The sequence below is a fragment of the Scardinius erythrophthalmus genome (assembly GCF_964197995.2).
Source record: "Scardinius erythrophthalmus genome assembly, chromosome: 9".
Taxonomy (NCBI): domain Eukaryota; kingdom Metazoa; phylum Chordata; class Actinopteri; order Cypriniformes; family Leuciscidae; genus Scardinius; species Scardinius erythrophthalmus.
Genome location: NC_138229.1, coordinates 4,648,965 through 4,671,300, shown reverse-complemented (window position 1 = coordinate 4,671,300; position 22,336 = coordinate 4,648,965). Strand labels below are relative to the sequence as shown.

Sequence of the window (22,336 nt, the reverse complement as noted above, 5' to 3'; positions counted from 1 at the left end):
CGCTTTACACCACTGCACCCGACGCTTTACACCATTGCAACCCACGCTTTACACCACTGCACCCGACGCTTTACACCACTGCATCCCACGCTTTACACCACATCTCCCACGCTTTACACCACTGCATCCCACGCTTTACACCACTGCATCCCACGCTTTACACTAGGGCTGCAACAAACGATTATTTTGATAATCGATTAATCTAACGATTATTAGAACGATTAATCGACTAATCGTCGATTATTTCGCCGACTAATCAGTAAGTTTGGAACGATTATTCAGCCTTTTCAATTAGTTAAAACACTGAGTTATACATATTCTAACTATAATATAAAAAAAAGAAAATCACTTCAGCTTTTGAAATGGTTTGTTTAATGAATTTTGAGCCAACTAAACAGGTCATTCTCTTTAAGTTTTCAGATTTCTGTCCAACTCAAATCACACACAAATGCTCTAAGCATTGGTTAAATATTCGGGTTCTCTTTCAATAGAAAAAAAAATAAACAAAAAAAATTATCAGCTGCATTACAGACAAACTTAAACTGCAAACAATTATTATAAGAACACAATTTTAAAAAAAATTGACTGCTGAGCTGACAGAGACATTCTCATTCACCTTTTAATTTACAGTATAAAAAAATAACTGACATGATATTCTTCATAACATCTCTTTTTGTAAGTCTTCATGAATATGGAACAAAATACAGGCAAGTGATAAGACTGTAATAACTAGTTACAATAATAAAAACAGCCCTGACTCCTAAGCTCGATCAAGCTTTATTCTATGCAAAAATAATCATCACATTACTGTAATTATATTATTATTGTTAATATTATTGCTATTATTAGTAGTATTGCATTCTCTAAAAAGAGATTTACTGCTAGTTATTTAGCTTCAGCTGGAGAATATTCACCTCTCACTGGCTCGTCTCGTGCCGGGTTTTTCCTCTTTAAGTGCTTTAACATGCATGTTGTGCTCCCGTGAAAAGCAAGTTACGCCTTGCATGTATTGCACACGACAGCATTCTTGGTTTGAAGTTTTGTGAAACTTTCACACACCTTGCTAGTTCGGATTCGTTTGCACTCCGTCAGAATTCGCGCTGTGTTTTCTGCTACCGCATTTGTAACGGCTGCATTACACTCTAGCGCTACAGCGCCGTAGCGGTCAAATCGCGATATTGCAGGCCCTTACATTAGGTCACGTGGGATCAAACGACTACTCGACAACAAAGATATTTGTCGACAATTTTTTATTGTCGACGTTGTCGACAATGTCGACTAATCGTTTCAGCCCTACTTTACACCACTGCACCCGACGCTTTACACCACTGCATCCCACGCTTTACACCACTGCACCCGACGCTTTACACCACTGCATCCCACGCTTTACACCACTGCATCCCACGCTTTACACCACATCTCCCACACTTTACACCACTGCACCCGACGCTTTACACCACTGCATCCGACGCTTTACACCACTGCATCCCACGCTTTACACCACTGCATCCCACGCTTTACACCACATCTCCCACACTTTACACCACTGCACCCGACGCTTTACACCACTGCACCCGACGCTTTACACCACTGCATCCCACGCTTTACACCACATCTCCCACACTTTACACCACTGCACCCGACGCTTTACACCACTGCATCCGACGCTTTACACCACTGCATCCCACGCTTTACACCACTGCATCCCACGCTTTACACCACATCTCCCACACTTTACACCACTGCATCCCACGCTTTACACCACTGCATCCCCACGCTTTACACCACTGCATCCCACGCTTTACACCACTGCATCCCACGCTTTACACCACTGCATCCCACGCTTTACACCACTGCATCCCACGCTTTACACCACTGCACCCGACGCTTTACACTCCTGCATCCCACGCTTTACACTCCTGCATCCGACGCTTTACACCACTGCATCCGACGCTTTACACCACTGCATCCCACGCTTTACACCACTGCATCCGACACTTTACACCACTACATCCCACGCTTTACACCACTGCATCCCACGCTTTACACCACTGCATCCGACACTTTACACCACTGCATCCCACGCTTTACACCACTGCATCCCACGCTTTACACCACTGCATCCCACGCTTTACACCACTGCATCCCACGCTTTACACCACTGCACCCGACGCTTTACACCACTGCATCCCACGCTTTACACCACTGCACCCGACGCTTTACACCACTGCACCCGACGCTTTACACCACTGCACCCGACGCTTTACACCACTGCATCCCACGCTTTACACCACTGCATCCCACGCTTTACACCACTGCATCCCACGCTTTACACCACATCTCCCACACTTTACACCACTGCACCCGACGCTTTACACCACTGCATCCGACGCTTTACACCACTGCATCCCACGCTTTACACCACTGCATCCCACGCTTTACACCACATCTCCCACACTTTACACCACTGCACCCGACGCTTTACACCACTGCACCCGACGCTTTACACCACTGCATCCCACGCTTTACACCACATCTCCCACACTTTACACCACTGCACCCGACGCTTTACACCACTGCATCCGACGCTTTACACCACTGCATCCCACGCTTTACACCACTGCATCCCACGCTTTACACCACATCTCCCACACTTTACACCACTGCATCCCACGCTTTACACCACTGCATCCCCACGCTTTACACCACTGCATCCCACGCTTTACACCACTGCATCCCACGCTTTACACCACTGCATCCCACGCTTTACACCACTGCATCCCACGCTTTACACCACTGCACCCGACGCTTTACACTCCTGCATCCCACGCTTTACACTCCTGCATCCGACGCTTTACACCACTGCATCCGACGCTTTACACCACTGCATCCCACGCTTTACACCACTGCATCCGATGCTTTACACCACTGCATCCCACGCTTTACACCACTGCACCCACGCTTTACACCACTGCATCCCACGCTTTACACCACTGCATCCCACGCTTTACACCACTGCATCCCACGCTTTACACCACTGCATCCCACGCTTTACACCACTGCATCCGATGCTTTACACCACTGCATCCCACGCTTTACACCACTGCACCCACGCTTTACACCACTGCACCCACGCTTTACACCACTGCATCCCACGCTTTACACCACTGCATCCGATGCTTTACACCACTGCATCCCACGCTTTACACCACTGCATCCCACGCTTTACACCACTGCACCCACGCTTTACACCACTGCATCCCACGCTTTACACCACTGCATCCCACGCTTTACACCACTGCATCCCACGCTTTACACCACTGCACCCCACGCTTTGCATTGCACTTCTTGATGGAAGGCTTGGATGCAGCTGCTCGGCCATGGAAACGAATTTTATGAAGCTCTCTACGCACTGTTCTGGAGCTAATCTGAAGGCCACACGAAGTTTGGAGGTCTGTAGCTATTGACTCTGCAGAAAGTTGCCGACTTCTGTGTGCCTCAGCATGCGCTGACCCCGCTCTGTGATTTTACGTGGCCTACCACTTCGTGGCTGAGTTGCTGTTGTTCCCAATTGCTTCCACTTTGTTATAATACCACTAACAGTTGACCGTGGAATATTTCGTAGTGAGGAAATTTCATGAATGGACTTGTTGCACAGGCGGAAACCTATCATGGGACCACGCTTGAATTCACTGAGCTCCTGAGAGCGACCCATTCTTTCACAGATGTTTGTAGAAACAGTCTGCATGCCTAGGTGCTTGATTTTATACAACTGTGGCCATGGAAGTGATTGGAACACCTGAATTCAATGATGTCCCAATACTTTTGGCAATATAGTGTATTTGCTCTTTTTTAAATAATAAACAATTCATTACCAATACAATTTTCATAAAGCAAGACCAATATTTTGTCATTTTGCTTACCAGGTAGCCTAAATGTATTGATTTAAGAATTAACTCAAAACACAAATTGTTTTTATGCCGCATCCCCAGGTACACTGTTTTATTAGCCCCTCTCTCTCTCTCTCTCTCTCTCTCTCTCTCTCTCTCTCTGTCTCTCTCTCTCTCTCTCTCTCTCTCTCTCTCTCTCTCTCTCTCTCTCTCTCTCTCTCTCTCTCTCTCTCTCTCTCTCTCTCTCTCTCTCTCTCTCTCTCTCTCTCTCTCTCTCTCTCTCTCTCTCTCTCTCTCTCTCTCTCTCTCTCTCTCTCTCTCTCTCTCTCTCTCTCTCTCTCTCTCTCTCTCTCTCTCTCTCTCTCTCTCTCTCTCTCTCTCTCTCTCTCTCTCTCTCTCTCTCTCTCTCTCCTCCCTCCCTCCCTCCCTCCCTCCCTCCCTCCCTCCCTCCCTCCCTCCCTCCTCTCTCTCTCTCTCTCTCTCTCTCTCTCTCTCTCTCTCTCTCTCTCTCTCTCTCTCTCTCTCTCTCTCTCTCTCTCTCTCTCTCTCTCTCTCTCTCTCTCTCTCTCTCTCTCTCTCTCTCTCTCTCTCATCTGCGGTCTGAGCTTAACATTAAAAATGCAATTAACTAATTGCCTGGAGAGGTGAGGAGCATTATGGCTATGAAAGTACCGTGGTGATCACATTCACTCTAATTTCCCAGGATGCATCATGGGCTGAGCTACTGTCACGCAGTGTGCTTTCATTTCTAGTCCATCTAAAAAGTCTTCATCATGTGCATACAAATGCCCAGATGATCTTGCAAATGCAGATCGGTGGTTTTACCCACAGTGTTTTATAACAATGAGGAAAAATAGAGGGGTCCAGATATTAATTATAGACTGTACTTTTATATACGGAAAGTATTATGCACATCTGAGATAATGTAATTTTAACTGTCGCATAACAAAAGCTGATTTCCAACTGCGGCACATTAAGCAGTGATGATAGTGCTTACAGATTTAAAGTCTATCATCACAGAGAGGGGTGACAGCTTCAGACCAATTCAAGACAACGATCAGAAACATCCAAATATGGACACATCATTGTTTTTATACTTTGTGTGAAATCTTCTGTTCAACAGCAGTGTCCACACTACAGGAATACAAATCAATAGTAACACTTTACAAAATGTCTCATTTGTTAACATCTGTTGATGCATTAGCTAACACAAACTAATAAAAAGTTTTATTTATTTGTTGAGTGCTTGATTCTGACTGGTTGATAGACGTTCTAAGGTGTGCAATTATATTCTAGGAAATGCAGTTAAAGGTGCAGTAAGCGATTTCTGAGAAATGCTGTTGAAAGTGGATTGCGCTGAACAGCACAACATACTTGTAGCCAATCAGCAGTAGGGGGCGTATCCACTCATGATGGGGGAGGAAAGAGAGTGAGCCAATCAGCAGTAGGGGGCGTGTCCATTCATGATGGGGGATGGGAGAGAGTGAGCCAATCAGCAGTAGGGGGCGTGTCCATTCATGATGGGGGATGAGAGAGAGTGAGCCAATCAGCAGAAGGGGGTGTGCCCACTCATTATGGGGAAGGAGAGACTGAGCCAATCAGCAGAAGGGGGTGTGTCCACTCATGATGGGGGAGGAGAGAGAGTGAGCAAGAGGGAGATTTGTAAAAAGACTGTAGAAAAGAGAGATGGCTGAGAGACATTACCAAAGAGAAAAGCTCAGAGGAATATCACTGGACAAAGGAGGGTTATTATCAGGCAAGAACTTCAGGGCCCACGTTAATATTGGAAGAGCTTTCCTAAAGTAACAACCAACTCTTGTTTGTATATACCCTTGTGTACTGAATGCTCATATTTTATTCTTCCATTCGTTCATCATCATTGCTTTATTTTTCATGAAATATTATTTTGCTTTGCTTCTCTTCAGCTATGATAAGGAGACATCCCCTCTTGCATTGTGTATTTGTGTTTTGCGGAGCAATGAAGTGAGGGGCATGTTTGTTTGGGTTGATTTCGAATATCAACAGTGTTTCTCAGAAATCACTTACTGCACTTTAATACTAGTTCCACTCAGGTTTTGGCCGCATTACAGTTCCATATCACTTTGTCATGAAATTTCAGTTATTTGAAACAGCCTTAGAGCCTTCAACAGCAAAAGAACCAAATGCTACAAAGACATTGACCAGGCAAATAAATAAAACAAACAATAAGATAAAGATGGCAAACTATTTCCATGTATATTGACACTCCCAGTTTCTGTTGATAAAAAGTTTGAAAACAGTCAGCTTTATCATAATTATAGTGGAACACACCAGATGAAATATAAGCTTATTTGAGTAGTCTTCGAATATTGAGTTGTTCAAGACGAAATCGTTGGCAACCACTGATTAAAATAAAGGTTATAGCTCTTGTAATCCATAGGCATCACAGGAACTTGCTCTGCCATTTGGAAACCTTTATTTTAACAAGTGCAGGTGCCACCAAACATGTTTGAGAAAATGTCACGGAATGATATTTTAACAAGCAGTGTAAACAACAGGTCTAATGATCTCTGCCGGGGTATTCTCACACTTACTGAACTCAGCTGAACTCTGGGAAGAGGAGGAGGAGGAGGAGGAGGGATGAAGCCACTGCCTCCACATACATCTACAGCGACCTACAATGACAGAAACTAAATGGTTACTGCCATGAAACACACAACTCTATTTTAACATGCATTCACACCACTGTGCAAAGACTCACAATCAAACTCATTCGGTGACCTTTTTACTAAAAGCAGAGCTCAGACAAAAATAGAGGCCATTTTTTTTCCAGGTATTTTGAGGTAGAAAAGGAGTCATTCATTGCGCACAAAGCGCGGATGACAATAACATCTGAACCCGGCGTGAAATCATCTCAGGAAACCGCACAGTGAAAACCTGCTTCCCTGTTGTTGTCTCTTCCCAGCTCGTTCCCATGGTGACGTGGGCTACACCATTTACTGACATTTGGCCACAAGTTATTTTGTTCCGCTCTCCTCTCTTGAATCGCCCACTTGTCTCCTCAGTGAGAAAGTCCAGGCTAGCAGTGGGCGTCCGCACGTGGATCTGTTAAACACAAGGAGAAGCGTGGAGAAGAGTGTAATATACCCAAACGTCAACCTGTCACAAACGCCCACCGGCAAAGGACACCTGCGTCACCTTTGGCCATCACAAAGGTCACTCGGGTATTACGAGCGTTTTACCTGAGATGAGAGAGAGTCTGCGGGGTCAACCAGAGAGTTAGTTGAGCTTAAAGAGTAATTTCCACAGAACAAAAAGCCTTTATTTTCCTGGCAGAAACAAGACAATGTTCCATTTCCTTTCCTTTTTCAAGTGTTTTCCAAAGGTTTCTATTCAAAACAATACTTGAACTTCAGATCAAGTTGTGCTTGACATAGCATTGACCTAGCTTACGAAGTAAAACCCTTCAAATATCACTGCCCACAAAATCACAATCTAAAAAGGAATGGAACTTCAAATAAACTATCCACCTCATTTCGCATCGTAAAAGCAAGGCTTGGAAGCCCATTTCTGCCACAAGAAAAAAAAATCATGCTTTTGTAAATCATAATTATGACATAAAAAAAATCGAAATTACAACATGCTAAGTCGCATTTATGAGATGAAATGTCAAAAGTATGACATACTAGGTCAAAATTGTGACTTACAGACCACCTGTGGTGAAATGTTCAAATTGTTCAAATTCATCGTCAACAAGTATTTCTCCTTAAAACTGCAGTGAACCAAAGACAGTCTTAAAAACGGTTTGAATTCGCTGGTGTTTCTGACGGCACAAACTACCAATCACGTCACGAGGGGGTGAGCTTTTGCATATCATTAACTATGACGCTCTGAAGCAGAAGCCAGGTTATCCCGGTATATTTTTCTGTTGATAAGAAAAATCGGGTACATTTAGCAATATAGCGGGTGAAATGTATACTGTATTATGTATATTATGATGAACTATATGCCTATAAGCTTTTGTAAGGATGCTGATTTTTAGAAGGCAGCTGTCTGACTCTGTGATGGCAAACGGGAACATGGTTTGTGTAACATTAGCAACACATTATTAGCTGTTATTAATTAACTTAGTCAAGCCAAAGGCTGATCATATCAATTACCAGTATGTGTTCATCGCATTACTATTCTGAAACATCAACTTGTGTAACGACCCAGTACGAGTGAGTGGAGACAGGGCTCATTTGCATATTCATGTATCCTCGTATACTAAATGAAGCAAGGATGTAGTTTCATTCAAGCTATTTTAAGTCATGAATAAAAAAAATTCACAGGAAAAAAAAAACATTTAAATATGTCATTTGTGTGATCAAAGCTGAGTTTTAAGGGATAAAATTGACTACAGGTGGACTTTAAAAAATATTAATGTAGAAATTGAGACAAAAATATGAGTGACATTGTGTCATAATTTCAACTTTCTAAGTCATATTTATGAGATGAAAAGTAAATAAATCACATACTAATTCAAGATGAAAAGTCGAAATAAAAAAAATTACAATCATACTAAATCAAAATGATGGCATACGAAGACAATTATTATTGTATCAAATGATGACAAAAAGTCACATGACAAAGAATTTAATCTCATAATTATGACTTTGTACTAGTTTTGAGTTTTGTCATAATTAAGATTTACAAGAAGATTTATCTTCTCTTATGTGGTGGAAATTGGCCTCCATACTATTTTCTGTAATTGTGTGAGAATTTTTATTCATTAGCCGATAGGTAGAAGAATAGCAAACTATTTGCACTACAAGCCAGTGCGTATATAAATTTGACAATACATTAAAATAATTTGATAATACCACTTCGCAATATCAAGCAGCATTACAAGCTGTTTTGTACAGCTAAAATAACTGGAAGCAGATGAAACCAGAAGCCTTGCATATGCAAGTTTACAAATGGACATGTCCACTCTTACATTAAAAATAAGTACAGGAAAACACTTGTTTGGCGTTCTTATTTTGGCTTCTACTGTAATGTGACAAACAAGATGATTAAAACATCTTTGCTGTTGCTTATGTCTCATGCCACACAATTTGTGCTAAAACATGATATCTCAAATTGTACAGTTTGTTGACGTGTGCAATAACTTTTCTAAGGATTAGACTTACCATTTCCACTTGGCGGATAAAAAAAAAGGAAAAAGAAATCCCATAAACTTTGAAGAGGGGAGCCGAGCCGTATCTATAGAAACCAGAATATCATAGACTTTAACTTGGGTCAGTAAGCAACCGTATAGCAACCACTTAGAACACCCTAGCAACCATATAGCAAGGTGCTAGAACATGAAGTAAAGTTGAGTGTTAGAGCAGCAGTAATACAAAAATTGATGTGCCTGGGACCCAGTGATGCGTGTGTAAATTGTGAAGAGAAGAAGACCAAGCACCGAACCCTGAGGAACACCTAATAGTGTGATTTAGATTCCACTCGCCTCAAAGAAGCCACGAATGATGTACCTGTCGAAAGCTACAGAATGGTTCATGATACGTCCATGAATGCTGGACACTCGTTTGCTGCTCTTCCTTCATTACGTTGTCCAATTCATCATCATAATAAAAAATAAAATAACAATGATAATAAATACATTAATATATACACACACACATTCAAATATATACTGCTGTTCAAAAGTTTAGGGTCAAGATTTTTTTTAAAGATTTTAATACTTTTATTCAGCAAGGATGCATTCAACTGAAAAAAAAAATTAAGAGTAAAGAAATTTATGTTACAAAATAATTCTATTTCAAATACTTTTCCTTTGAACTTTCTATTCATCAAAGAATCCTGAAAAATCCTCGGAAATATGAAGCATGTGAACTGTTTTCAACATTGATAATAATCAGAAATGTTTCTTGAGCAGCAAATCATCATATTCTAATGATTTCTGAAGGATCATGTGACACTGAAGACTGGGGTAATGATGCTGAAAATTCCGCTTTGATCACAGGAATAAATTACATTTTAAAATATATTCCAAAAGAAATCAGCTATATTAAATTGTAATACTATTTCTCAATATATTATTGTTTTTACTGTATTTTTATTATTATTAATGAATGCAGGCTTTGTGAGCATCATATAAGACTTCTTTCAAAAACATTTAAAAATCTTCCCAACCCCAAACTTTTGAATGGCAGTGTATATACAGTACATGCATAGATAATTAATTAAAGACACAAAACATAGGCACATAAAATAATTTCAAAAGTTTTTAAAAATCCTGCAAAACATAAATTCAGTCAAGTTCAGATTCGCTCTCCCAGTTTAAAACTAGATTAAAGACGCATCTCTTCAGCCAGGCATTCATATAATATTTTAATCTTACAGTTAAATCCGGTCTCTACTTCATAAACGCCAGAGGAGAACTGGCCCCCGACTGAGCCTGGGTTCTCCCAAGGTTTTTTTTTTCTCCATTAGGTCACCTAATGGAGTTTTTCGGTTCCTTGCCACTGTTGCCTTTGGCTTGCTCAGTTGGGGATACTTAATTTGATTAATCGATTCAACAGTGCCATTGATCTGCATTACCAAATGTGGATGTTTTACACCAGAAACATACACTGATGTACTATTTTATTTAATACTGTGAAGCTGCTTTGATACAATCTGTATTGTGAAAAGCGCTATATAAATAAAGTTGACTTGACTTGACTTGACTCAAGTGCGTCCAAACTTTTGCCTGATAGGTTAAGCCGAATGCGTGTTGTTTTTAACAAGCATCCAGAGTCAACATAGTCGTCAACACTATTAAAATGTTCAAATGGTACCAAACACCACATAGACAAAAAAAAAAAAAGCTTTTAACTGAATCAGATATTTTGCTCAGGAAAAACTACTGCTGAAATACAGTAGGCATGAAGAAAAGTCTAGACCCGTAGTTCCCTCAAAGAGGAATAAAGACATTGGACAGAAATTGCCCCTTAGGGATTTATAAAATCATATTGTACTGTAAACTTATGAACTATCCACTAGAAACTGTGCTTTTTATCTTCTAAAACAATAACATCTTCAACACTGTCCAAATCTGTAGCAATACTCATACTTCAAAATAATTATATAATACAAAGAAAATACGCAATAATAACATTTTAAGCAAACATTTGTAGTTTATTGACGACATCTGGTACAAAATGTGTTGGATACCATTGTCACAACATCACATAAAAGAAAAAATTAAGTTAACTAACAAAAGGTAGGTTTTAAAAGTACAAATTTAGAGTTATTTACAAAATGTATAACTGGAACCATTATAACCAGATCTCATCCAGTTCTGTTATGATTCAGAGCGAATTTGCAGGGTTAAGGCATATATGTGAATTCACGCTAAATTCGAATCCTTCAAACGTTTATTTTAGGAAAGAGATATAATTATATAGATATACTCATATTAAATGTTATATATTGCATGTGATTCTTTATCAATGATGACTGTGATGATTTATTAACAAAAAGAAAACTGTTAGAACTATACACTGCATGTGTGATTTTGCCAGCTGTGATTGACAGAAAAGATCATTCCGATTACAGAATTGAAAAACTAAAGGGCAGGTAATCAATCCACTCGCAACCACACGAGGTGGGCTGATAATGCAAGAGCACGCACAATTACCCTGCTTTTATGCTTTTAGCCTTAAAGGTGAAGTGTGTCATTTCTGAAGCACTAGTCTCACCCAGATGGAATTGCAAAAATAATGACCCAACCAATGGCAGAGTCCCTGTCAGTCAAACAAACAGCCCTGTCCCAAACTCGCCACTGGTTCAGCGAATATTGCTGTGTGAATACGGTCGAGATGCTTTATGTAAAGTAATTGTAGCACAGCCGAATCACAGTTTAAACTTTTTGGAGGAAATGTTGTCCAAATTTAGTGTACCTGTTTAACAGATGAACAGAATTTTGTCAAAACCATTGAAAAACGTTTTTTTTCCCAACAAAAAAAAACACACTCCCACATTTTAGTGGGATAAAAACAAACAGTTGAGTCAACCTTTTTTTCATTGACAGCAACAGGTAAGCAGAAGTTCGCAAAAATACTAACAAAACTGTTGTTCACAGTAAAGTCAACTGTGCCCTCTGGTGGCTGATCTCTCACATTTTTTTGTTTAATAATGGGGTAAATATTTCACTTAATACTGGGTGTTTTAATAGATTTATAGATAAATATATCTATTTGTGATCTAGATCTATCTAGATAGATATAGATCAAATAGATTTAACAGAAAACTATTAAGATTTAACAGATTAACAAATAACCAAAATTATAATTAATAAGTAACTCACTTTCCCAGGATAAATAAATTGGTAACACTTCATTTTACAGTGCGCATATAATGAATTAATATTAAAAACAACAACAATAGCTATGTGCAATTACACACAGCGCTACGAAAAAAAAAAAAGGCATTAAACATATGTGGTTTATTAGTATTATGCAACAGTAAAACTTAAAAATAAAAGTTCCAAAAGGGGGTTTTCGCAGTAATGCCATAGAAGAACCATTTTTGGATCCTCAAAGAAACTTTCAGTGACCAGTTCTGAAAATAACCATTTTTTTTCTTGGTGCAAAGAGCATTTTAATAATCCGAAGAACCTTTTTCCACTGTAATGAAACGTTTGTGGAATGTAAAGGTTCCAAGGATTTAAAAGGTTCTTTATGGAACCATCAACGCCAATAAAAAACCTTTATTTTTAGGAGAGTAATAACATAAACACTGTAATACAAAGTGTGACCAACATATTTGCGAATCTGTTTGTCATTTACATCACTCGATCCTATGTCATTGTAAGAAGCCAGATTAGAAATAACCAATCAAAGCTTTTGTTTGTACATCTATGTATCGAAACGACATTAAAAAGGCATTTCTAAGGCACTTATTATTGTGTAAACACAGCACTAACTACTACTAGACAGACAGCATTTAAATTATACAATATTGCACACACAAAAAAAACACAATATTGCATTTAAAAAAACTTGATATGAAAACTATTTCAAGTCGTGATAACTCGCCTCCCAAAGTTGCTCAGCATCACTGCAATATTCAGAAAACATTATGACTTGGTATATAACTGTTCAGCAGCAATTGCTGTTTCCTACTGTAATGTACATGTTTGTCTGTCATTTGACTGTATCCTCATAAACATTAACACACCTTGATTTGATTAATTTGATCCCAATCTATGCATCCCACAGAAAATCATGCTCTAGGGTGTTTGTAGTGACTTGCGGATGTCTAACAGCAGCGTTTGGTGGAGGGAGGAGGCTGTCGTGTCAGTTTAAAGGATTCGTGACTGTCAGCGTCTGTGTTCTCCAGCGGAGGGATCTGTCGACCTGCACACAGATGCGAGAACATGAGCAATTATGCCACATCTAGTTAGTGTGCGCACGTCACTGCATTAGATTAAATACAGCGGCCGCTAGCATAATGAAACTCAATCTTTCAAAACACAAACTGATGTCAAATGTGACACAGAGGTGATGGAGATGACTAAGAAATATCTGCAACAAGTTAAAATTAGCATTGTATCATCGTCGCGGACAGCTAGAATGAAATACTCCACTAAAGGAGTTATTTTAACTTGCATACATTTATTAATGTGCAACGCCCTGAAATTTGGGGTCGGTAAGAGTTTTTAATGATTTTGAAAGAAGTCTCTTAATCTCACCAAAGTTGCATTTTATTTGAAGGGGGAAAAAAAAAATACAGTAAAAATTTCAATATTGTAAAATATCATTTAAAATGTTTTGCTTTGCTGCTCAATTTTTTTTGATAATCAATGTTGAAAACAGTTGTTTTTGAACAGTTTTTTTAAAACAGAAATCTTTTATAACATTATGTGTCTTTTTTACTCTCACTTTTGATCAATTTAATGCATCCTCGCTGAATAAATATAGTTTTCTTTAAAAAAAACATACTGTCCCTAAACATTTTCGAACATTAGTGTAGTTATTGAGCATTAGTGTGTGTTTATGTAAATTGCCATTTCATCATTTTATAAAAGCAATACATCACTCAAAGCAATGAATTAAAGCTAGTTTGACCATGTTTGAAAGGGTTAGTGTGCCTAACAACCCTTTCAACCCTGTGAAGCACCACCTTAGAAGAAGAAATTGGGTGAACTATCCCTTTGTGTTCAACAGAAGAAAGAAACTCATACAGGTTTGGAACAACATGAGAGTTAGTAAATGATGACAGTTTTCATTTTTGGGTGAACTATCCCTTTAAATGGGACATATCATGAAATCTGACTTTTCCCGTGTTTAAGTGCTATAATCGGGTCCCCGGTGCATCTACCAACCCAGAAAACGTGAAACCCGGTAACTTTGTTTTGGTAAGCCTTTCTCTGCAAGCATGTCAAAAAATAAGCAGATCAGATCAGACTCATATTACTGGCCCCTTAATCTGCACATTTCCACACTCGGCGCCGCCATTTGGTTTTAGCAAGCGACAACAGTGTAACCAGTTCTAATGCAAAGGCATAAGTTCGGGTCAAGCATGAAAAAATAATTCACAGCTGTCTTATAAAGACCTCAGGGAACTGTCAACTTGTGTAAAAGTTAAACTTAAAAGGTACATGCAAGTCGATGAGATTAATCAATGTAACTCCACAACAACTACATAAATGTAACCACTAACCATTCAGGTGCATCTAAAAGTTGCAACCTCTTCCTGAGTCTCTCCGTAAGGCTGCACTCCGCTACTGTTATTTATGAAACTTGACTGAAATTAGCGTGCTTTGTTATTGCCGTGTATCCGAAGCTCGTGTAAAGGATCGGCTGTCTTCTGAACGGAGGTGGAGAGCAGCAGCTCATTTGCATTTAAAGGGACACACACACAAAAACAGCACGTTTTTGTTCACACCCAAAAAGGGGCAACTTCGACAATCTATAATGAATGATCTGGGACACCATAGATTTACATTACATCTTGTGAAAAGGGGCATTATGTCACCTTTAAGTGACTTTTCTACAGTATTAGTATAGTAAATCACTAACTTGAGAACGCTTCACAAAATACTGGAAAATGAGAGTAAATGAGGGAGAAGATGATCCAGTGTCCAAAAAAACAGGAAAAAAATCATTCTCTAGCAATCCCTATAGCTGTAGCGTTTCGCATCTTTTTGGCGTTTTTGTATAATTTATTATTATTATTTTATGTTTTGTGGGGAAAATTGTTTTTAATTGATACTTCCTCATTTTTTATTTTATTTTTGTATTTATTTATTTGTCTTTCTTACTTTCTCTCTCTGAATTCAAATGTGCTGTAATATTTATCAGTCCCTGAACCTCTGGCTTTCTTTTCTGGCTTATGGCTTTTCACTTTTGTATTTTGTAAGTAAATGTTTAATAAAAAGAACTGTAGCGTTTCGGGTTTGCTACGGTGGGTCAGGTGTAGCGTGGACACTTGACTAGTTTTAGTGATACTTACTGATTTTCTGGAACAGCTCCTCTATGTTAACTGCATTTCTGGCACTGGTCTCCATAAATATGGCAGCAATTGACTCTGCAAAATCTTTCGCCTCTTTAGTTGGAACTTCCCTAAAAAAAAAAAATTTAAAAAAACATTGAATATGAGTAAATGATGAGCTTGCTCACAGACGTCATCGAGCGTTTGCTAAGCATGAGGGGCTCGTTTAACCCAGGGCAGGACCCGAAACAAACACCAAAGGGGTTCATAGAAAACAGACTGCCTGCAAATGCTGTGTAATTATACAGACGCAAAGACCGACAGTCCAGTTTATCCATTAGGATTTGACTGGATCGCAAGTTATTACATTTTGATCAAAGATTATACTTTAATTTCTTTGGAATAACATGAACTTATGAATCATGCACATTATAGGGATGGGATGATTACCGGTTTCACTATAAACCACGATAAAATGTACTGACGGTTAGTATTATCGTTTAAAATTGAATTATCATTAAAACCGTGTTTGATTATCGCGATTTTAATAACTCACAGTAAATCCTGTCCAGCCAGCACTAGGCTGACGCTGGCGCAGCGCGCAATGTTGTTGTTTTTTTATTCGAGAAGGAATGGCGGAAGGCAGATTAATGTTTTAAATCTTACCTGTATATAAATTAATTTTGTACAGAGTACAAAACAATTGTCCAGACAAGATGATCACAAAAATATTATCAAACTCAGTAAACAATAAATCAACTCTGATTTCATTTTCAATACAATCGAAAACGGAGACGCAAGACGGCAAGTTGTATTTGAATGAAACGAGAGAGCGCGTCCGTTGTGATACGTGTGCGCTGTGTTATAATGTGTTGTTATTATTGACGACGGTCATTTTAAGGAAGGAAATGCCACAGAATATAATCTTAATTAAAAAAAGTGCATAGAGCTGCTTGTTTTATTTGTTGTTTGTTGATTTTCAAATATAAAACTTGAAATGTTTTCAGTGTGAGCATCAGTTATTTTTGAACACTTTCATCTCGTTTTTACAAAACGGTGATGATATTGATAATCACGATAATTTTGGTCACTATTATCATGATATGAAATTTTCATACCGTCCCATCCCTAGCACATTAAGAGCAGTTTCTGTTTTAAGATTGTCAGTAGGGTCAGTTTTGATTTCATGTCAACTTCAAGTACAATTATCACACAATATACACATGTATAAGACGTGAAAATCAAAGCAGGAGCGGCTTTGTAAAGAAACTTCACAGAATATAATACGTTCTCAGAGAGAGCAAGAGGGTTTTATCAACCTGATGTCACCCAGATCGTTCTTATTTCCTGCTATGGCCACGACAATATCCTCTGGCCCATGTTCCTTCAGCTCCTTTACCCACTTCTTTAACGTCTGGAAAGAGTCCTGCAGAAACCAGACACAAATCATAGATCAGAGAAACAACTGATATACAAAAGATCTCATTTGTAAAATCTCCTTTCAAAATGTTTGTTTTCTCCAACAATTCTAAACAAATAAACAATGACATATTTCCGTAAACTGCACCTTAAACACAGCTAAACATGCTTTTTAAATAGAAACTGCTTGGAAAGGAATTGCACAGACACACTGATGACGCACACTTACGAGCTTCGTGATGTCATACACAATGACGGCTGCTGCAGAGCCTCTGTAATACATGGGAGCCAACGAATGAAACTGGAGAAAAATAAAATACACTTTTTTAATGTTGGGAGCTTGTAAAATTTCATTTTGATTACTACAGTAACATACATGTTATGTTTTAAATAAGGCAAACATCACTATTGCTCATACATCAGGCAAGGTTTGCACTGGAAAACAAAACACCACTCACATTTTCTTGAAAAAGCATGATGTAGTTATTGTACACCGCATTAATGATAAATAAAGCACATTAGGATCACTTGAGCTGGTTTTGGTTCAGACAGATGCAGGAGATTTGCTGTAAAGAAGTAGACGGCAATTACGTCTGAGCGAGTTCAAAAGGGAGACGCTTTTTTTTTTTTGAGTGATATGAACAGATGCACACGCTAATAGTGAACAAAGACGTGGACACAAAGTCATGCCAGCACTTCTCAAACTCACACACACACACATTTCCACCGCACCCAATGAGTCACCCCTACAGTGAACTCTGAACTGTGAGTGTGTGTTGGAAATGAAATTACATTTCTAGAAATACTAACTGATGACAAAGGTCTGACGTAGAATTGTCTCGCATCCTTTAATCTTGTGTTAAAGGGATAGTTCATCCAAAAATAAACTTCTTTCATCATTTACTCACTCACAAGATGTTCCAAACGTAAATGACAGAATTTTCCTTTTTGAGTGAACTATTGCTTTAAGTTGGGAAATAAAGGGCACAGATACACTGACAGGAATCCGTTGTGTGTGTATATGTGGGTGGAGAACAGAAGCTGAACGCTATGGATCATGGGATGGAGTGGGAGTTAACTATCTCAGAACTGATGGTGCTTCATTTATTTGTATTAATTGTGTGGTTGTACACAAATGTGTGAAGCTTTAAGACAGAAGTAGATGCATGAATCTGCTCAAAGATCAACTAAACACAAATGCATGCATTAAGGAAGAAAATAATAATCTTGGGTGAAATAAAAACAAACACATACATGAGTAAAGCACATAAATGTGTGATATTGACCGTAGAGGCCGCAAAAAACAAGGTTAGACACAAACTTTTCATAAAACATTCATACACCTAAACTCTAATTTATGAATAAAACAAACTGAATAAAACAACTAGACGTTCTCACCCGCTCCTGCCCCGCGGTGTCCCAGATCAGAAACTTGTGAAGTTCATTTTCACATGGGACGGTCTTAGTTAAAAATGATGCACTGAAAAAACAAATAATTATCTATATCATTAGGATACAAATATGGTAAAACACACACACACACACACACACACACACACACACACACACACACACACACACACACACACACACACACACACACACACACACACACACAAAAGTCACTGTTTGGATTTAAATAGGCAAATTTGTAAGAGTCTATGATTGGATCATTATTGCAGTGATTATGTTTCATGCACCTCATAGAAATAAATGTTGTGATGTTATTTCCATCAAGAGGTGCATCAATTTTTGGTCCAGATCTTGTATTGGCAATGCAAGAGTCCAGCACTCTGTAAAGTCTCCTCCAGCACATCCCAGAGACGTCACTGAATTTAAAGGAGAACTCCGGTCAATTTTAACATTGAGCTCATTTTTTTGTAAATTTGGAATGCTGTCAGTACAGAGAACAACGACAAAAAACGGTGTTGCCTACACCGTGTTATCCTCTTTTTAAAATTTGCACCCTGTTGACTTCAATGGGGCCAGTTTTAAACCAGCTTTTAGCCTCTTAACATCCTTGATGTGTCATTACAAGTGCACAGCCATGTGAGTGATTCCTTCAGAGTGAACACAGTGAATCTGACTGCAGTAGATGTGAAAGATATTAATAAAAGTGATGTTATTTCAGCCAGCGCAAATACCTGTATTTACATCCTGTTTACGGTCCAAGCCCATAGTAATCGATTGTCGAGTTCACGCGCGTGATCATAGGAAACTAAACCTATGCGTGTGAACTCAACAATCGATTACCATGGACTTGGACCGTAAACAGGATGTAAATACAGGTATGTGCGCTGGCTGAAATAACATCACTTTTATTAATATCTTTCACATCTACTGCAGTCAGATTCACTCGTGATCACTCTGAAGGAATCACTCACATGACCTGTGCACTTGTAATGACACATCAAGGATGTTAAGAGGCTAAAAGCTGGTTTAAAACTGGCCCCATTGAAGTCAACAGGGTGAAAATTTTAAAAAGAGGATAACACGGTGTAGGCAACACCGTTTTTTGTCGTTGTTCTCTGTATCGACAGCACTCCAAATTTACAAAAAAATGAGCTCAATGTTAAAATTGACCGGAGTTCTCCTTTAAGATCTGGACTCAGGAGCCGATTCAAGCATGAAAATGATTCTTCATGATCCTCACAACCATCGTTTCACAGTTTGAGCCTGATGAATCTTAACATTACCATCCTGAATATGGCCATGATGTGTCTTCCTACATGGGTGTTTAAGAAATGAAAAGCTACACACTCTGTTGTCTGTTGCCAAACATATAGAACCATAATAATCACTGCAATAATGATCCAGTTATTGACTCTTAAACATTTGCCTATATAAATCCAAACAGTGACTTTTTTTTTTTTTTTTTGGCCAGGCAGTGTGTATTAAATGCAATAATAAAAATGAATAATAAAAGCAAAAATGCACAATGCCCTAAACTTATATTATACAGACATCATTCAAAGAGGAAATGACAATGTTAACCATGATGACTAAAATAAAAACAATATTTTGCAAGAGCTTCTGTGTAAAGTGCAAACGGTGCAAAAACAGAAAAGCTAAAAATATTCTCTAGTCTAAAAGTAATGACTAACCCAACAGAGAAACCAGCGTGTGCTGATGTGAACGAAACTGAGAGGAAACAAACAAACTGACTCGGAATCAGCTGTTAAGTGTTGGATCCGGAGTGCTTGACTCATAAAGGAATATTTAGACACAGATTCATCCAGCAGAGCAGAAAGAAGGTGGTCTCATGCTTCACCTCAATTATGTGTAAATCCCTATAAATATGATTTTTAGTAAACAGACGCCCCTACCCTATCGTTGGACTGATGTTGTGGTCAAAGTGATCTTGAACAAATCGACACACAATACTTGATTTCCCGACACCTGTGTCCTGTGAGTATGAGAAAAAGAAAAACAAACATCATAAAATATCAAATACATGAAATATTGACGTCTAAATGGGTCTCGCTGATGAAGTGCCTAACTTGATGAAGTGTGACTTCAAGTGACTCAGGGGATTAAAAAAAAATAACTTTAAAAAACATCTATTGCAGCTGACAGCTGAGTGCGACTTCAAAAATAACATACAGCAATACTACGCCAAGTAGACTACATCTGCAGAATGCATACCGTACCCTGCATGAAACTTTTCTGGATGTATAAAATACCTGGATGACCTAAATTTGCAATAGTATACAACTATAAGGCACTTGCTCAGAATACTGTACCCCATAATGCAATGCATTTGACCTTTAGTTTTAGTCAATCAATACATTTAAGAAAATATATTGCATTTAATCTTGTTGTGCTGCGAGAGACAAGTAATACGCAGAGAAACCTTCCCCGTATTATTGGAAACCCTCATTGGACCAATAGACGGGCTTACAACAAGTGTGACGAATGAACCAGGAGTAATATGAACAAATATGAGACAACACCGACTTGAATCATTAGCTATTTTATCTGATTGCTAGTAGGCTAAATTATATTTAGTGTGCCATAGTGTACTAACTGCTTACTGTATACTAGTACAGGAGTATACTTTAATACTGCCTGCTATTTTTCTTTTAAAGTATGTAAAACAGTATGTCACTAAAAGTTTAAAACTTTAGTATGCTACAGTGTTGTCACATGACCTCCTTGCATTAATCCAGTCTTAACTTTAATCAAGTCATAAAGATGTTAAAAATCTGTTACAACTAGGCCATCTGGGTTTTCCATGTAAAGTGAAAACCTGCATACTATGCACAGTTATGCATTTTTCGGAAAAAGTAAGAGTAGTATACTGTACGATAGTGTGCTCTTCCAAAGCAATGTATCCTGTTTTGCTTACTGTTTTGCTTTTCTAAACGGTATATACTATATACTGCTGAGTACGCTAGAATTCCATTTCGAACGCTGCCAGTCTCCAGAACGCGGTGACGTCATGGCCGCAAACATTCCAAAAGAATGAATTTATGCGAAAACACTTCCAGCTTCGGCTCCAACTCTCTCAAGTTATTTGTGTTCGCCTTTCACGAAGCTTTGCGTGACTGAAAGAGGACCTTCGTGACGGTGAAACATCTCAACGCGTTAGTTATGAGAAAAGGAAGCAGGAATCATCACAGTTCAAGTCAGTCTGTTGTGTGTGTGTGTGTGTGTGTGTGTGTGTGTGTGTCGAAGGAACCTGAAGCGTTTGAAGCCGCAGGCAGACAGACAGAGGAATCTCAACACTCACCCCTAGCAGACAAACTTTCAATTCCCTGATGGCCATTGTAAAGCACGTTATGGCAGCTGAAGCATTGTTCTGTCGACTCTCATCTATCACGGTCTCAGCAGACTGTGTTCATCTGTAACACACAAACTCTGACCATCTCCTCCCAGACCTAACGGAAACCCACTGGAGAAATTCGGCTAAGCTGTCACTCACATCACGTGACGACATAAACCCCGCCTCAAAGAGAGAGGCACTGCTAAGAGTCGTATCACAACAACAATTCTGATTCTAATAACACTAAAACCGAGTGATCTGAATAATGGTCCATCATTACTAACTGGCATGTAGTTTTATCATTCTAAAGCAGTCGTAAATTAATCATTGACGTTTTTTCTGAATGGTAAAGTACACTGATAGTCTGTGCAAATCAAACAAGATCTTGGTCGACCCAGTTAAAACCTGTTTAGACAGAGACATTCTTCTTGTGTTAAATTAGACCACATACTCTTTCTATACATAATTGTGTTGATAAATCATCATCGTGGCCTTAATCGCAGGAGCAACCGGTCGATCCATAATATTCTGCATTCCAGTGAAAAACCTTCAAACTTAAGTTACTGTCCAACCTATAATTTTATTTAGATGGCAGCTTTCTGTTCACAATGACCATGAGCTACAAAAGCTTTGTCTATAATATGAAAAACTATGATTTCCAAAAGTAGATGAGCAGGTACGTATCTCTTTGAGATAAATTCTAGCAGAGAGACATTAAGGAAAAAAGAGCTGTTTTTTTTTTACATCTGATATAATTGACAATCAGTCTGTCAATAGCTTTGATTAGAATTATACAGTATTGAAATGCATCTCACTTACT

General features: G+C 38.8%; 1 protein-coding gene across 1 annotated transcript; it reads right to left on the bottom strand.

The window, feature by feature from the left end:
• Positions 1 to 11,012: 11,012 nt before the first annotated feature.
• rab31 (RAB31, member RAS oncogene family) lies at positions 11,013 to 21,673 on the bottom strand. The gene is made up of 7 exons (XM_081374521.1): positions 21,484 to 21,673; positions 20,078 to 20,157; positions 18,150 to 18,231; positions 16,981 to 17,052; positions 16,652 to 16,758; positions 15,354 to 15,463; positions 11,013 to 13,255 (listed from the first exon to the last, which is right to left on the bottom strand). Exons 1-7 carry the CDS (start codon positions 21,517 to 21,519, stop codon positions 13,158 to 13,160), a joined length of 585 nt encoding a protein of 194 aa, XP_081230647.1. The 5' UTR covers positions 21,520 to 21,673; the 3' UTR covers positions 11,013 to 13,157.
• Between the last annotated feature and the right edge of the window lie 663 nt (positions 21,674 to 22,336).

Excerpts from the sequence above, each read along its gene's own strand:
- rab31 (XM_081374521.1), bottom strand. The coding sequence starts at position 21,519 with ATGGCCATCAGGGAATTGAAAGTTTGTCTGCTAGGG. Across the intron at positions 15,464-16,651 it reads AACGATCTGGGTGACATCAG|GGAAGTTCCAACTAAAGAGG; the intron begins GTTGATAAAACC and ends TTTTTTTTTTAG. Across the intron at positions 13,256-15,353 it reads GGAGCTGTTCCAGAAAATCA|GTCGACAGATCCCTCCGCTG; the intron begins GTAAGTATCACT and ends ATCTGTGTGCAG.